At 43.7% G+C, this 18358-nt stretch overlaps 1 protein-coding gene across 1 annotated transcript in view; it reads left to right on the forward strand.

The window, feature by feature from the left end:
• The first annotated feature begins 1215 nt into the window (after window positions 1-1215).
• Window positions 1216-18358, forward strand: part of ITPK1 (inositol-tetrakisphosphate 1-kinase) — a 228671-nt gene continuing 211528 nt past the window's right edge. The window contains exon 1 of the mRNA XM_034768065.1: window positions 1216-2174. Within this exon, the coding sequence (XP_034623956.1) occupies window positions 2080-2174 (95 nt within the window). The 5' untranslated portion in view covers window positions 1216-2079. The remainder of the gene's footprint in view (window positions 2175-18358) is intronic.

Consider the following 18358-nt stretch of genomic DNA (forward strand, 5'->3'; position numbering starts at 1 on the left):
CAAATGTCTACACAGCAATGAAGAAGACTCTTAGCCTGAATCAGAGGGCTCAGGCCAGTTGCAGGTTTTTAATTGCGCTGTAGACATACCCTTCATGTTCCATACACCATACTTGCAATGACATGCACACTGAACGATCCCTGCACCCACTATTGATTTCAGTGGTAGTGGTGGTGATGGGGTGTGGGGTCTGGGCAGGCATGAACCCACACAGAGCTCCATTGAAGCATTGGGGCCTTAGCTACTACTGCATTTAGAAAACTGGTACAAGGGACAGCATTCAAACTGAAGATGTGATAGGAGGGCTTTCCCTGCCTCTACTGAGGCTTGTTCCTATATTTGTCTAACTTCAGTCTGTTCTCAGGCCCACAAAAACACCCCCAAAACTAATCAGGGACTTCCTATGACTGTGTTACACAGGAGGTCAGACTAGACAACCATTTTGGCGCAGTAATCTATGAAAATCTCAGATGCTGCTGCATCCAGGGAAGGTGTAACTGGAAATACAACATTGAATAGAATAAAAGGGGGGAGACTGTGATGCTCTTAATCTCCAGTCTTGTCTGAAATCACTTTAAGTACAGGGAATATTATCTTCCTGGCTTAAAAGGAAATATATGTGATGTCCATGTTTTCTTCTTCTTTCAAATGGCAAATCTTGGGAGCAGGGGCAAGAAGATGAGGCAGGGGATCAGCTGAAGGGAACATCTCAGGTTTTTCATTTTCAATCAAAGTCAGGTGATGGTGAGTGGCCGGGGGATCATCCCTCTCAGCCCTACTGCTCAGTGGTCTTTGCTGGGGTAGCTTGTATCCCTGGCTCATAAAGATTGAATAACTCTGATCTATATTTCTGCAGAAGAGCAGGATTTTGCCTTTCAGATGCCCGCAGTTACATTGAATGGAAGGTAGGAAAGGCAGCTTTTCGGTGTGTGTGTGTCTATGTGTGAAGGGGGACTCCCTACCCCCCAGTCCTCTTCTCTCCCCTCCCCGGGGCTTCATATCCTCCCCTTTTACAAATGACTCCTCGTTTAACACTGGAAAACCATACTTTTCAAACCCCATTCTCCACCAGGCCCCAGGAGAGAACACTAGTCTGGCACGACCAGCCCTAAAAGCGGGGGAAGGGGAGGCTGTGTGTGCTGTCTCTTTAAGGAGCTGCAGCCCACTGCTGCCCCCTGCAGGTCCAGCCGCAGCAGTTTTTCCTTGCCAGGGTCAGTCTGGGCAGGTTGCTGCTGCGCGGCAGAGACGCGGGGACTAGGTAGGGCAGCCGGGTGCCGGCCGGCCCGGGCTGCTGCTCGCAAGCTCTCCTTCGGGCAGGAGGCGCAGCCCCCGGGAGGGTGTGTCCTTGCTCGCCCACCCTCCTGCTCTGGGGGTGGAGGGAGGAGGAACCAGCAGCGGCAGGAGGAAGTGGAGGCGGCTCGGAATAGCGGGCAAATGGAGACGTGAGAGGCGGCAGCAGCAGCAGCGGGGGAAGGAAGCGAGCTGGTCTCCGGATCCCCGGGCGTGCAGCCCGACGGCCACTGGGGCTCGCCTCGGCAGCCTGGGGCAGAGGCTTGCTCGGGGCTCCGCTGCTGCCTGGGGGGTGCTGCTCGGAGAGCCGCGGCGTTGTGCCTGCTCTGCGGGCTGCTCCATTGGCGCACGGAGGAGGATTTCAGAAGGTAGAAGCTTCCCCTCCACCAGAGGCACCTTCCCTCCCAGCCTCTCCGCTTTCCCTTTCCTGGGAGGGCCTGCAAGTTACTGCTGCTCAGAGAGCCTGGACCCTGCCCGAGCTAGCCAAGCACGGGTCTGTCGGGAATATTGCTAGCGGCTTCCGAGACAGCATCTGATTTTGTTGTTGTTGTAAGTCTCTGCTTTAAAACTCAAGTGCATATGAAATATTAAAGCCCCTCCCCTGGATTTTCCCGTTTTGCCTATCTCAGAGTTCTTTGCACCCCAAGGACTGAATGACTTCCCTCTAGAGACTTCTTTTTGGGGGGAGGAGGCACCGAGTACCAAGCTGCTGCATCTTGTGTACAAGGCATTTCTCTTTCCTCCTTTAAAAATAACCCCCACCCCCACTCCGCTGGAGGGTAAGGGAAGATGCAGACCTTTCTGAAAGGGAAAAGAGTTGGTTATTGGCTGAGTGAAAAGAAGATCAAGAAGCTGAATTTTCAGGCCTTTGCAGAGCTCTGCAGGTAAGGAACAAATCCTGGCGAGCTATAAGGGGGGGGGGGGAGGGGAATCAACCTCCTCTGTCTCACTAGAACTTGACAGTCTGTCTCCCCCCTCCCCCCAAAGTACATTTGACATTGTGGGCCTTCAGCCGCATCTCTGGTTATCAAATTAACATGCAATTATGATATAGTATTGCTTAAGAGCAGGGTGACTGCTGCTTGGAAATTGAGTCATAAATTTTAACAGCCTGGATCTAGGATTGTCATGGAAGCAATGCCTGGCATAGTGGTGATGTGAAAGCATGCTATTGACTTGCGGTTTCATTATGGGCAGGGGCAAAAAAGAAGTTTGGTAGCCAGGCTGCATTAAGTTGACCTTTACTATGACTGGTGTAAAAAGGTTTTCTTTAATGTTGTTTGTTATTTCCTCTACATTGCATACAAGAAGTAAGAAATCTTAAACTGTCCATGGTGTCAGTTTCCCCTGGGCTGGAAGTAGCCTGGCAGAATGGAACTGATACCCAGGCATCCATGTACCATTCTTTTGGGGAAGCGAGGAGTAGTGTACATTAACAGTCTTCTTGGCAGACTGCATGCATGACTTCCACCCCCTACCTATTCAGTATCCCTTGACCCCAAACCTGGTTTTCTGGATCTTGATCTGAAGTCTCGCTGCTTCCCTTTTTCATATGCATGGTACTGGTGCTATGGCTTTTACCATAGTATGTTGCAAACTTCTGAGAAACTCGAGTTTGAACTGTGGTTTTGTGTGTTTGAGTGCGGATGAGACATAGTCATGCTCTGTGACTGGCGTACATTTCTATTTGCACATCCCTCCTTGAGCTCTCCTGTTTTCATGATAAAATAATCCAAATCAGACTTTTTAAAGAATTTGATGGGATTCAAAAGAGGAGCATGATGGCTCCTGTTAATAAATTTCAAGTGGGTGGCTGGTTAACTTTCTGGGTGTCATATCACAAAATATTGGGATTTTAGAATATTTTCAGTCCCTGTGTAAGATTTTAATTTCCCAGGGATGCTTAGGGGATTTCTGCATTAATGTAAATGCCTGTATTCACCTCCATTGGTGGGATGTTAGACTTTTACTACAGGTTACTCTTTCATTTTTACAGCTACTATTACATGTAGTTACAAGGACACATGCTATATTGCTTAATAGAATTTGTTGTTAATTTGATTCTGTGAGTGAACTAAGAGTAAATGTCAGATAAGAGTTTTCAACTAACTGGCAAATGTGAACTATCAGAGTCATTTATTAGACTTTTTCCAATTTTAAAGTAGCTCTCTTATTTAACTACTGTTCCTAAATCTACTCCGTTTATACACACACACACACTTTTAAAATTTGGTATCATCTACTATGAAATACATATTATTAAGAGGTTTCAGGGTAGCAGTCGTTTTAGTCTGTATCCGCAAAAAGAACAGGAGGACTTGTGGCACCTTAGAGACTAACAAATTTATTAGAGCATAAGCTTTCGTGGGCTACTAAGAGTATATTATTAAGAGTCTTCTCTTTTCTTAAAGTTGTTTGGCCAACGTCACTTACGATTAAGGAACTTTCACCACAGGTTCTTTCTGTAAAGATGAAGGGGAAAATGGAAAAGCAATTTAACCAAATGACAGAAAAGTGTCAGTTTGTGTTCTGGTCACTTTGTATTCTATTAAAATTCACAGAAATAAGATTTTGGGTAAATTCACTATATGTAAATAGATCACAAGTTCCAATTTAATATATAATTTCCCTTTTTGGTCATACAAACAAACTGCTTTATTAATGACTGATGCTGAGGCTTAGCCCTGCCTAACTGACTTTCTGATTCATTTTGGTGCTGTACACTTTTTCCTGTGCTTATAAAAGGATCTGATGGCTAGTGTACATCAGATTTCATAACCTAAAACTAATAGGGCTATTATGTTAGACTCAAAACAAACGCAGATTCTACTCTATTTCCTAGTGCCTGCTACCCAGCATTCTGAGTCCTCTGTGTAGGAATCAAGTTTCTCTGCCCCCCTCCCCTCTTCTCCTCAAACCTTTTTGTTTCTCTTTCTGACTGACTTGTAAGTTTTCATTTTTCCACATAGCACACTTGTATTACTGTATTACGTAACACTGCTCTATAATTTCCACACTTACTGCACAATTATGTTAATGGGTGTTACTGGCACTGAAATGCACATTGGTCCAGAGTCTCAGAGTACAGCTGCTGAAAGGTGGTTTAGCTAAACTGTTTTTAAAAACTGGCCCATCTGTTTTTTGCCTTGTCTGCGCTAGTGCTCCAACTCCTTTTTAAAACCAGTTAATATTTCTGGATGGATTTCCCCGGTTTAGACAAGGCCTAGTTGAGGAAGGGTGGCTCAATGAATAAGATGCTAGGCTGTGAATTGGGAAGATCTGCATTCTATTCCCTCTTCTACCAGAGACTTCCTGTGAGATTTTTTTTTTTGGCAAGTCACTTAGGGCAGGTCTTCACTACGGGGGGGGGGGGGGGGGGGTCGATTTAAGATACGCAAATTCAGCTACGCGAATAGTGTAGCTGAATTCGACGTATCGGAGCCGACTTACCCTGCTGTGAGGACGGCGGCAAAATCGACCTCCGCGGCTCCCCGTCGACGGCGCTTATTCCTACCTCTGCTGGTGGAGTAAGCGCGTCGATTCAGGGATCGATTGTCGCGTGCCGACGAGACGCGATAATTCGATCCCTGAGAAATCGATTTCTACCCGCCGATTCAGGCGGGTAGTGTAGACCTAGCCTTAGTCTCTCTCTACCTCCATTCTCCATGTGTAAAATGGGATAGCAAGAAGGCTGTACCTCATGGGGTATTGAGGACGTACACAATAAAGAATTGTGATGTACTTGGATACTGTGGTAATGGGGGGCCATATCAGTACTATAGATCAATATGGGCCTTATCCTGAGATGAGTTCCATGTGCTCTGCACCCTTGAAATTAATGGGGAGTTTCAGGCATCTACAAAGGCCTCTTTCCCAAAGGAAAATGAGGGCTTTCACAGAGAGCTGGGGTGTTTAGCATCAGAAAGTGAGCCATGCATTGAGGACAGTAGTTAGGCACCAGGAGTCCCAGAACTTCCACCCAAACCAGGCTAAGTGGCGAGAACGTAATAGCAAACTAGCTGTGGATCTGTCTGAGGGTGTACTCAGTGGCATGGTAGATCTTGTTACTCTGCATGCCAAGTCACATTTGTGCATTTCAGTGTCCCGATGATGAGAGTAAGAGCGCTTGGTGCTGCTCTTCTCTTTCCACAAAAGAGGAAAGTGGATGAGAGAAGTTGTGCTTCTCGCATAGTAATTGTGAGAATCAATTTATGCCAGTTTCCACCAACATAAGAAAACGTAAATGAGGGATTCCACAGAAACTCCACTTGCTGAACACCAGTTGCAACAACCCCTTGTGTGAACAAACCAAACTGCTTTCCTGCTAAGAAATCTGTGTGACAAGTCAGCCACTGATTGACAAATATGAAAAAATGAAGGCACTAGATCTTGTTTGGAGCCTCTAGGTGCTATAGTAATACCAATAATAACTAACGGTCTCCAGGCTGTGGATTTTTGATTAGTGTAGACAATGTCAGAAGTGTTCCTCCACTGAACCAATCCATTTTTCTATAGAAAACCACATGGATAAGATTTCATTATTAGGATTCCACACAAAGGGGACATTCTTTTCATTATCTTGAGTGTTTGAGTAGGTCCTCCTACAGTGCATGTGTCACTTGTACTTCAGGCCATAGAAACTGGTTTCACTGGTCATCTAGCATGTTTTTGTTGCTTTAGGGTAAGAATATTTTTATGGGACTAGAAAATAACAGTGGTGAGTTAGAGCATTGCACATGTACATATTTCCCCTCTTCTCCCCCATACTCTGCTGTACCTGTGGTGCCTTTTTTTGTTTTTTCTCTTCAGGTAGCTGAACTGTGTGAGTCCACTTGGCTCATTGTGTTTTCTTAAGCCACAATTACCCTTTCTCTCCAGTTCTTACAGCCTGGTTTCTGTGATCTGTGGAATTTAGCTGCCCTTTGTGCAGTTAAACCTCCCTAGTAGCATTTTATAAGCTACCAGTCTTAGCAAACCAGCATCATAAAACAGGGGTAAACACTACTGTCAGAGCTATAGATAGGGGTGTTTTTTTTATGTTCTGAACTTTTATTTGTGTTTCCTGTGTTTACTGGACTAAGCATAAGAGGCCAAATATGAGATTTGATACAGAGATTTAGGAATAATTTTGATCCGAGAATATTAAATTAAGCATATTCTTTGTATAGCAAACCATTAAGTATATTGCATGTTTTTCCAGGAAGAACTCGGAATTTTCTTTAACCTCAGCTCCCCACAAAAAACTAAATACTGATTTTGTTAAATGCATGGCTTGTGCCAGTTTGCTTTAAAGACTGTAGAAATAGGGTGACCAGATAGTAAATGTGAAAAATCGGGACAGGGGGTGGGGGGTAATTGGCACCTATATAAGAAAAAGCCCCAAATATTGGGACTGTCCCTATAAAATGGGGACAGCTGGTCACCCTATGTAGAAACTATAAAAATTAAACATAGGCATGCTGGTCAATAGCTCCAATTGTTACCTACACTGGTGTGCAATATTATATCACAAGAAGTCAATGGACAATAGAGGAGAATAAAGCTTCTTTGTCTGCAATTCTCACCAATAGCTGCAAGCCGTCAGGTGTTAGAAATTATACCGAAGGTAGGAGTGAACTACTGATGACCTTTCGGAGGCATGGGGGTTCAATGCTCCTTCTTACTGCAGGAGTGACCTTTCTTCTAGTCATGGAGAGACGGAGGTGTAGTGCCTCTTGAAACCACTGTGAACACTGGCCACAAGGAAGTGAGGGGGTCATCTTCCTCCACCCCCAAAGAAAGTTTGCAGTGTGTTTGCTTCATTCTAGGATCCTAACTACTCCCTAGGATCACAGAGCACAGCCACTGGGCTGCGGGAGTGGCTCAAATAATCAATATTTTCATTACATGCCTGTGTTTAGTGGACTAACAGTAATTTACCTTAGATTAAGGAGCCAAGAGTCCTTTTCCTGGTACATCTTTTTTCCACAAAGCAGTTTGATTTGGGATGATAACAAATCTGGCCTTTTTATATTGCAGAAGGTTCCTGAAAAGTAGTTCCTAGTATGTGCATATGTTAATTCCTGCATCTCTGCTTCCAATTTTGTTGGCTCCTTACTAATTCAGAAATCAACACTCTTGACTTTGGGGAGGGTTTAAATGTAAGCAATAATCTGTGAGACAGAGGTTTGATCTAAGGTGAGATTTTAGGGCTGGTGTAGTTACAAGAAAACCCTGGAAAGTTAAGTGTTTGAACTGCACATTAGGAGAATGAAGATTGATACTGTACATTCTGTGATACAGTCCAGATAACATGCTGTTCCTCTGAAAACTTGACGGTTTCCTTTTAAGATGACACTGAACATATCCCAGTGAAACAGTGGAGCAAGGCATCTGAAATGCAGATGTAGAAAAAATAAGCACCTGGCTTGGATGCATCCAGTCTATCGCTATGTGAAACAAGCATTCTTCTATTGGTACATATTTCTTCTTATCCCCTTTATTTTTCATTCATAAATCCAGTAATCCACAATAATGGTTCTATTTGTGTGGCTGGCATTTTGCCCTCTACCTGATCAGATGTAATAGTTAGCACTTTTATAGTGTCTGATAGCTTCAAATTACTATACAAACTTTAGCTAGTCTTCATAGCACTCTAAGTAGTAGTATCCCCATTTTACAGCAGAGGAAAACATATTAAAGTGTGTGGTGGTTCTCTTAAGAGTCTCTCTCAAAATGACAGTTTTAGGCTTCCATTTTTGAGATTGCTGTAACTTCAGGTTCAATTTCCTCATCTTGCAAGTTAAAAGGTATTTATTCCTCCTCTGGTAGATGAAAGTCAAGCTGTGTTCTTGGCTCATGTGGGAGCACCAGTAGTAATGGTTTGGAACTGAATGAATGATTCCTGTGAAGTGAGTCAAAACCGAATCCAGCTTGCTTTCCCATAGCCATGTTGGCTCTGCAGAGGTAACAGGTAGTCAGTTTATTGAGATCAGTAAAATTGGCAGCTGTGACTTTGAAGGCCCTTGGGATCTGATCTATAAAGTGAGAAGGTGACACTTTTCTGGTCGTAACTGCACATTTAACTGAGTCATTGGCAGAAACGGATCTAGAGCTTGGAAGCAGGGTCAACTCACACAAAGGTGCTGAATTTCACCCCAGGAGGGACAAGTTGAAATGATGGTTTGATCTTTATTGATCTAGTGCCGCATAGGTAAGAGTACCACTTGATCCATGCTGACTTCTGAATTGGTAACTTGAAAGCCCTCAGGGAACTTGGATGTCTCCCCCTTTTATTACAGCCCCAGCTACCCCCCTCCTGTTCAACAAGAAAGCTCCTTCCACTGTTTCCCAAACACACACCAGTTCTGCACACTCATCCTGGTCCTGTTCCCCATGCATTCCCTTGTGGCACTGAACCCCTCCTGCTCCAGCTGGCAAACAAGAGTTTGGGACAGGTGGGGCTGGGGGTGGAGGATAGGAGAAGTTGGAACACTATGCTTGCCCTTGCAGCTGGTATGTTCCAATGGACTGTGCCCAAGAACTCTAGGTCCCACACCTTTTCTCAGTCTATTAGACTATCTATGGTTTGGGGGGGGAGGAGGGGGGAAGGGAGTTGAAGTTGGGTTCCTTTGAAAGAGTGCTGTCAGGCTAAAAACCAATATTTTAAAGAGGCCTTACCTCTGCTGGACATTTGGGTGCTAAGCAACAAGAATATATCTTTTAAAATGTGTAAGAACAAGCGTTTCCTTCTCCAGTCTAGAAAAGTCATGTTAAAATGTCAATTTCTTAGTGAAAGTCTCCTTACTAATTATGCCCAGAGCATCTTGAAGATGATTTTTTTTTTTTTTTTTTTTTTTAAATAAGTGTGGACCATACTAAAGAATAATGAAGACCAGAAGCTATTTCTCTCTGGATCAATTTCACTCCATATGGAGCCCTTTGGATTTTGATGAGCAAGATCATTGTTACAAAGATGATGATGATTTAAACCTGTTATGTTACAATCTAATTAGTGAGCTGAAGTATAAGGCCTATATATACTACACCAGCGGTTCTCAACAGGGGGTCCGCAAACCCTTTCAGGGGCTCCACGGGGCCCTGCGACTAAAACCTAGGGTCCGAGCCTCAGCACCTCCTGCGAGTCAGGAGCTGGGGGGTTGAGGCCCCGATTCCTGGTGCCCCCTGCCCGGTTGAAGCCGGGAGCAGCAGGGCTGAATTCTGGAGCCCCGAGCCCCGGTGCTCCCCACAGGACAGAAGCCCTGAAGCCAGGGGCAGAGTTGGGTGGGGACACAGAGGTGTGTCTCCTCTCCCTCCCCCCCACACAACTACAGTGCAAGAGCAGGGCAGTACTGGGGCAGTTCCAACCCCCCCCCCCACCTTCTCTCCCCACCCCCTGGCCAGGTCGGAGTGGGGAAGCTAGAGCCAGGCAGTGTGGGACAGCTGCTGCTCTAGCTGGTACCTGGAGCAGGCGGCCGTAGCATTCCCTCGTCGCCTGCTGGTACAGGGGGTTGAAGCTGCTCCTCAGCTCCCAGCCCCATTTGCTCACGCAGGGGGTAAGAGCTGCCGGGGGGCGGACCTGGCTCCATGGCTGGCAGAGCCCTCGGAACAGGGACCGCAGGGGAGCCCTCCTGGCACACAGTCCCTAGCTACCCCTCATCCTGCACCTTGAGCTACCCCCTACCCACACACAGCCCCTAGCTATCCCTCTCCCTTCACTCTGAGCTCCCCCCCCGCCCGCACACAGCCCCTAGCTGCCTCCTCCCTGCTTGCACCCTGAGCTGCCCCCGCGTCCGCACACAGCCCCTAGCTATACCCCTGCCTGCACCCTGAGCTACTCCCTCTGTCCCCACACAGCCCTAGCTACCCCCTGTGACGGGTTGGATCACAGAAACCCCCTTGGGAGCTGCCCCCCAATGTGCAAAGACTACCCCTGCTTCTGTTTTCCCTGCCAGCTCAGGACTCCAGCACCCTGTCTTGCTGAGCCAGACACTCCCGTCTGGCTCCAGACACAGACCCAGGGTCTGAATCACTTGTCCCAAAGCTGCAAGTTTACCTGAAAACAGCTCGCAGTAGCGTGCTTGTCTTTAGCACTCAGATGCCCAACTCCCAATGGGGTCTAAACCCAGATAAATCCGTTTTACCCTGCATAAAGCTTATGCAGGGCAAACTCATAAATTGTTCGCCCTCTATAACACTGATAGAGAGATATGCACAGTTGTTTGCTCCCCCAGGTATTAATACATACTCTGAGTAAATTACTAAATAAAAAGTGATTTGATTAAATACAGACAGTAGGATTTAAGTGGTTCAAAGTAGTAACAGACAGAACAAAGTAAGTCACCAAGCAAAATAAAATAAAATGCGCAAATCTATGCCTAATCAAACTAAATACAGATAATCTCACCCTCAGAGAGGCTTCAGTAAGTTTTTCTCAGACTGGACATCTTCCAGGCCTGGGCACAATCCTTTCCCCTGGTACAGCTCTTGTTGCAGCTCAGGTGGTAGCTAGGGGATTCTTCATGATGGCTCCTCTCCTTCTCTGGTCTCTTCCCCCCTTTATATATCTTTTGCATAAGGCGGGAACTCTTTGTCTCTCTGGGTTTCCACCCCCCCCTCACTGGAAAAGCACCAGGTTAAAGATGGATTCCAGTTCAGGTGACATGATCACATGTCACTGCAAGACTTCATTACTCACTTGCCAGCACACACATATACAGGAAGACTCACAGGTAAATACAGCCATCTGCAGACAATGGGAGTCATCAAGATTCCAAACCATCATTAATGGTCCACACTTTACACAATTACAATAGGCCCTCAGAGTTACATTTTATATTTCTAGTTTTAGATACAAGAGTGGTACATTTATACAAATCAGATGATCATACTCAGTAGATTATAAGCTTTGTAATGATACCTTACAAGAGACCTTTTGCATGAGGCATTTCCCAGTTACTTACATTCACTTATTACCATATTTTCTCTAAAACTATCTCAGTTACATTTTATTGACTTCTTATCAAGTTTTTTATAAAACCATATAGACTGCACAACGTCACACCCCCCTCCCTGCACCCTGTGCTACCCCCCCGTCTGCACACAGCCCCTAGCTATACCACTGCCTGCACCCTGAGCTACCCTTCTGCCCATGCACAGCCCCTAGTTACCTCCTGTTTGCACCCTGAGCTATTTTCAAACTTTTTGAGCTGAGCCCCCTACCTTTTGCTTTATAATTTTTGGTTGTGTGTGCAGACCTCTCCCCCACCAACCCAGACAGGCGGGTGGAGCTGGCACTCCCTCTCCAGAGCCTGTCGTGCGGAGCTGGCTCAAGCCCCGCTGGCCCCTGTCCACCCAAAATAGAAGTCAAACTACACGTATGCTCAAGCCCCCGGCCCAGAGCCCCGAGTCTTTTCCCCTCCCCCCCCGACCCCGCTGGGCCCTGGAGTTTTTAATAGCATGTTGTGGGGGCCTCAGAAAGAAAAAGGTTGAGAACTGCTGTACTACACAACCTCACTTCCTAGAAAAGTGTTAGAATGGAGAGGCCAATGAGGTTGTAACATTGAGGTTTTTAATATTGACACTGTGTTCCTTTACCTTCAGTGGAAATGGTATTTGGCAACAGCTTTTTGATTTCATGTTGGCTCATAATTCCCCTGCCAGTTACAAACACCTCTGAAATTAAGAAGATTGGAGAGAGGGTGAGTGGAAAATTAACTACATCAGCTCTGATTTTTTTGAAGTCACTAGTGTCTAATGTTCCCAACTTGCTCTACGTATTTAACAAGCACTAAAATGGCAGAGCATATTGAGAATTGAATGACTTAGTGACTTATCCTTGGCAGTGGTTGGCCAGCAAGCTGTTGAGGTTGTGCAAAACTGGGATTAGCTGTGATGGATAGTGTGGTGGGTCCATTTTAGTCTGAAAACTAAAGGTATTTATGCATAAAAACACATGATATCAAATGCAGTGATAGCTAATTGTTAGCACCTTCCACTCAAGGATTTTAAAATGCTTTACACATGTTGGAGTAAACTTCACAGCAAAAATATTATGCCTGGTTGTGGGGCGAGAGACATGACTGAGACACAGAGAAGTTGATTCCAAGACACAGTATAGTTTAGGGCTTATCTACAAGGAGCAGCAACACGCAGTAGGGAGGGTATAATTTCTAAACCTCGCTAACGTGTTGTGTACTAATTGGTCCATATGGACCCTGCTAGTGTGCACTAAAAGTTCTCTAGAGTGCTTTAATGTGATATAACAGTACTACATTAAATAGTTCAGACACTTTTTTTTTTTTTTTTTTTTTTTTTTTTAAATTAAAAGAGTTCAGCATGGTAACGAAACTGCTGCATTTGAGTATATAATGATGTTTACTTCCTGCCTCACCTTGCTAAAGGTATCTGCAAGTTGAGATTATCAGTTAATAGCTAACTGAACAAATGGTGTGTGTGTGCGGAACAGCGTTGGACAGAAATGACAGTATCATAAGTGTTTGTTTGTAATTGGCCAACCTCATCCCAACCACAGTGATAAAATGCTTTGTGTCTCACTGTGCCACTCGTAAGTGACTTCTACTGTTACAAGAACTGATATCATAGTTCAGTTTATTCCTTATCTTTTCAGCATGGCCTCATTACAAGGGCATAAAGGGGCAAGTGTTCAGATGGGAAGGCCATGATATATAATCGGCTTCAGCACTATATAAGGAATATATTATGCAGCAATATATTAACAAATCCAGCAATTAGTACAATGATGACACTTAAGAAATATACTAGCTGCACTATTTTAAATGTTTGAGTGAGACTCTGTAGTATTTCTCTTTAACCTTTCTAGATTAAAACATATGAGATGTATGTAAATAATAATGGATCTTGCTCCTCCATTTGTTTGTATTGCAATAGCCCCTGGATGCCTCAGTCAGGGCCCCGCTGTACACGTACATAACAAAAAAAAACAGTCCCTGCTCCAAAGGTTTTACAATCTTAAAACCAATCCTGCAAGGGACCACTACATCCATGTGGAGGCCTGTTCAGGTTAGTGCAGCTCTGCATTGGTGCCGCAGTCTGTCTACCTGTTCACATTTGCAGGATCAGGGCCTAAGTGTATGACAAGAGAACACATGGCCACAACAAATAGATGGGGTGAGCGAGAGCGCAAAGTACTAGAAGCCTAGATGCTTTGGGATGTTTTGTAGGCATCATGGAGAGGTGAGAAATTTGAAAGATATCAGGTATGTTCTTGTCCCTTTTTAGTCTTGGTCCTTGGCCCTGCTATGATCTTTATTTTATTTATTTATTTATTTATTTATAAAGAAAATATATATTATTTTACAAGGAATTCTGAATTTGCTTCCATTTTGCAGGGTTCAAAATGTAACCAGTTTTAATATTTTTTTAAATGGTTATAAACACTTTTTATGTTAAAAACATTTTTTGATGAATGAAAAATGTTAATCAGCTTTTTAGTTAAAAGGATTGCAAAATAATCCAACAGTTTCTCAAACACTTTTCTTTTCAGGAAAACATCCCTCCCCCCAGCAGATATGGCCTATTTAAAAGAAAAGTCAGCCAGTCTGTCTTTATCCTTGTACTAAACAGCCATCAAATTTTGCATATCCCAGAACAGCAGTAGAGGTTCTTGTGTAAAACACACACATGAACGCACACAAATTTTAGTGAAAGACCGAGAAGAGCCAGGACTCCTGAGATACAGTTTTTTGGCTAGGTTTAGTTGATTATGGTAACTAATAGTGGCTTTCACAGAGCAAAGTACAGGATAATACAGGAGCAACGTGTACCTTTCTGTAGTCCAGGAAGTGCAGCTCTTGTTTCAACTCCAAACAAAATCTGTGTTTGTCCTGTTGACTAATATTGAGAATGAGCAGCCTCTTTTCTTTTCTGTTAGTTTGCAGTGCTGGTTTGGTGCAGTATTTAGTCATGAAAGCTTCCAGGTCCTTGCACTGTAGTCACTAAAATAAACTTTGGTTGCTAAAGAAAACCACCGACTTCAATGTGTTTAGGTCTGGCTGAAAGACAAGAATTCCATTTTGTGAAAAATTTCAAGGTTTTGGCATTTGGTTCCATTTGGCATTGAGGTCTTTCAAAATTTTTGTTTGTTTATTTATTTATTTTTTAAAAATCATCCCTTCTTCAACCCCTCTCGAACAATAGCTAATAGTCTGTGGTTAGGGCACTCACCTGGAATGTGTGAAACCCAGGTTCAAGTCTCTCTGCACTGACTGATTCAGACCAAGGACTTGAATCTGGCTGTCACAGATGTGTGCCCTGACCACTGTTTTCCCCTCTTTGTTTGTCTCTCTTCCTGATGAAAGTTTTGTCAAAACAGATATATTTCTGCAAAAAGTTTTGGTTTTGACAAATTTGAATTTTCTGGTGGGGGGAAAAATTCTCAATTTCAGATCAGCTCTAGTTTGAACAATGAACATATGGCTGAAAATGTTCTGAGACTGTGCTTTGCAAGAGTGTGAGAGAAAGAGAAAACGCAAACACACTGGCCTAAAGTTGCTGTTTCATCTAGACACTGCATGTAGTCTTACGTGTGTATTGATAATCCAATTCAGTGCTTTCATACTGTTTCCCTCTTCTTTTTCAAGGTGTGTGATGATGCACCTTTGTTTCTGGGGTTCGTGTCCAATATAGAACAGGTTACTGGTAATCATGTTCTGAGACATCTTGGGTAGAGAAGGGAAGTGTATTTTGGCTCTGGTACTTGCCACCATCTGTGCATAATGTTTTCTCTCCCTCCAAAAAATTTCTTTGGGGCCTGCTGGCCCTACACATGGGTTAGCGATAGAACTAGTTGGGGAAAATGGTGCTGGAGGGAGAAACTCATGAATATTTTGCTCACAATTTTCTCAATTTATATGTTGTATTCAAAATTTAAAAAAAACGCAACTGCTTTAAGTATGATTTAAAAAAATAGGGTGCTGTTAGGTGGGAAAACGTAATACTTCAGCAAGGTTTTTCCCCTTATTCTTGTCCTTTCTGTTGTGAATGACATTCTGGGCTGTGAGCTCTGAGGATCTGTTTGTGAGGGAGTTAGTGCGCGGAGTTCTCTCCACGAAAATGTGGATAAAGGGGGAGTGGAAATCCTTGCTGGCTAGCTGATTTAACAAGACTGCAAACAATTAAAAGTGTGTTTAAGCTGTCAGCACAGCGAAAATAACTTTTTTTTTTGTTTTGTTTAAAAAAAAGCTCTCTAGCTTTGGTTCCCTTCTGATTCCTCTGCTGGAGGAGCTCTAGTATAGCTCCAAGATTTGTATAGCACACAGAGGTTCATTGATTTCAACTGCCCTGCTGCTTAGGGGCAGTGGAACTGTCCCCAGCAATGGGGAAGCTCATGTGTTTGGGGACAGGGCTTTCTTGCGGACGAGCTCAAAACTCCGGAACTCATTTATGTAGGAACCTTGCCGCTTTCTAGTCCAAATGTAAAAATGAGGGCACCTCCTTTGCCCTCGTTTCTCTCAAAGTCACTCATAAGGTATCGGTTTATATAGATAGCTAATCAAAACCAAACAGTTCCTAACATACAACTTCATACATCTGTCCCGGGAGAAAGGGCACTGGAGTGGAGAGGAAACCTTACTTCATTGATGTTTGTCAGCTTGTATGTTTTTTAACTTGGAAGAGCAATTGGGTGTCATGTTGATGGGCATAGTGTAAGTACCTGCATCGGATACAACCTGAGTCTCCCATCTGGCAATGTGGAGTCCTGCTGCTATGATGCTGGCATGACCTAGAAGTGATCATGTGAGAAATAAGTAGGATCATCTTGGTGTTTTATTCTAAATGTTAAAACAGGAAAAAAATGTTTTCAGCCAAACTATGTGCTGTCAGGTGTTATGTTTACCCATGGCGCTTTCATTTTCATGTGTATGGCATGTTGACATTAAATGGTTATTTTAAAATTAAATACTTGTATAATACCTCAGTATGTGCTGTGGTGGCCACAAGGGCTCTGCGCATAAGTTTTCTTCCCCACTGTATGCTCTTTGTGCTACTGTGGGCAGTAGTTTCCTCAGCAGCCTGGCACCCTGTGTTTGCTCACAATGAGCATTATTTTTGGGAGGCAGGCACAGTATACTTTTGTTCTGATTTGATCTCTCCTTTGTACAGTCAGTTAACGTGACACTTTACTTAATTCCACTCCTTGTTGACAATTTTTCACCTGCCGTTAAAGTAGCAATAAATGATCATGACTCTAACTGCAAGAGATTAGAGACAAAACTTCGTTTGTGTTTGCTTTGTGCTTTTGTCAGTGCTTTTTGTATAGTCAGTTACATTGCTTTTCTTCTATTTTTGGTATCTCTTCTTAGTATGGATATTTCTCAAAAAATAGCAAAGACAAAACATGGGAAAATGTAATTGTGAAATCATAACATTTGGCAGGGGGACTCAGGGATAGGTGTAACGATTTCTAATTCATTTTAAGATTGAAACTACTTTTACCTATGTTTAAAAGGTTTTTTAACTGACTAAATTACAAATTGATACCATTCCTTTGAGTGAGAAGCGCTCTGTGTTAGCAAGCTTCATGGTGAAACTCATCTAGTTTTTTAAAAGCTATTGCAGTTACCATAATTAATAATCTTTCTTGTTAATATGATGATGTGCATCTTAAAAGGAAGGTGTGGTCCAGTGGTTTGAGCAAAGGATTAGAAGATGAAGTCTTGAATTCTAAACCCAGCCCTGCAATTGACTTCTCTTGGGCAAGTTGCTCACCTTTCTGTTCGTCTCTCCATATGTAAAGTGAGGATCCGGTCTGTCTGGAGGTGCTGTTGTGCAGATTGATTAGATGTTTGTAAAGCAGTTTGGACTTGAAGAGTGCTAATTATTCCTATTATCAAAGCACAGTACAAAGGCTAATCCTTACTTTTTGGATTTAGAGCCCAGTCCAGCACCCACTGACGTCAATGGAAGACTTTTCATTGACTTCACTGGGAACTCTGTATGCATGTCTCTCTCGTACACACCCAGACACCACCTCCCCATCTTTTATTAATGGAGAATCTGAGACACAGGGCGGAGTGGTGGGAAGTTATTTTTCATGACCACACACAATTAGTGACAGGGACATGGCTGGGGTTAGAAATGAGAACTGTCTCCCTTCCATGCTAGTTGCACTAAGTCCTGGCTGCCTGTATAAACATATAAATCACTAAAACAGGAACTTGGGCCTGTTTCAAATTAATATTGTTACTGTGGCAGGTTGTCATTGAGCTGTGCTACTAGGATCCCCTTTTAAGCACATTCTGAATACATGTTTGGCCCAGGGAAATATTCTGTATAGTAATCTCAAAATATGTTTTTGCAGCATCAAGTACAGTACTCACATTTACGATCTCTTGGCACTCCTGCCTCCTTTTCTTATGCTGAGTGATGTGTGTGTGTGTGTGTGTGTGTGTGTGTGTGTGTGTGTGTGTGAGAGAGAGAGAGAGATGCACAACTGCTCTTACACTGTCTTGTCTGCTGCCTTTAGTGAGGGGTTTTAGCAGAGGATATTCATTCCTGGAAGCACACAGTGCTTTTAAACTTTTTTTCTTTTAAATCAAAGTAAATTGCCATTTGTGGGCAGCATTTTCCTTTTTGTGGCGCAATCTAATAGCACTTATTAACACATTGCAGTGAGAGAGGGATCTAGGTGAAGTGTTTTCAGCTAAAGCACATATTATTCAGTCTTGAATAATGTCTTGAAACTGCGAAGCCCTGCCTCTGTGTGGGTGTCTTTAGCTGGCAGTAGGGCTGCAGGAGATAATTATTGGAGCCTTTTATGAAGGCAGGGTGACTAGGGGCTGCCATATGCTAGCCTGATCTCCTTTGCTGTAGCAAAAGCTTGTTAAGAGTTCATTTCCTTTTCTTTTTCTTCCCTGTAACACAGCCAGCTGCCTTTTGAGCACCCCCTTGTGGCGAGGGGCACCTCCGCAGTGTTCTGCCTCTGTTTTGCCCTTCTTCAGGTCTTCTTTACCCCCTACCCCGCAGTCTTTCATCCAATTGCAGCCCTTCTCGGGGTCTGTTTTTTTTTTTTTTTTTTTAAATTACCACAAAGTTGTAAAACGCAACC

Source organism: Trachemys scripta, chromosome 4, assembly GCF_013100865.1.
Source record: "Trachemys scripta elegans isolate TJP31775 chromosome 4, CAS_Tse_1.0, whole genome shotgun sequence".
NCBI classification, from domain to species: Eukaryota; Metazoa; Chordata; order Testudines; family Emydidae; genus Trachemys; species Trachemys scripta.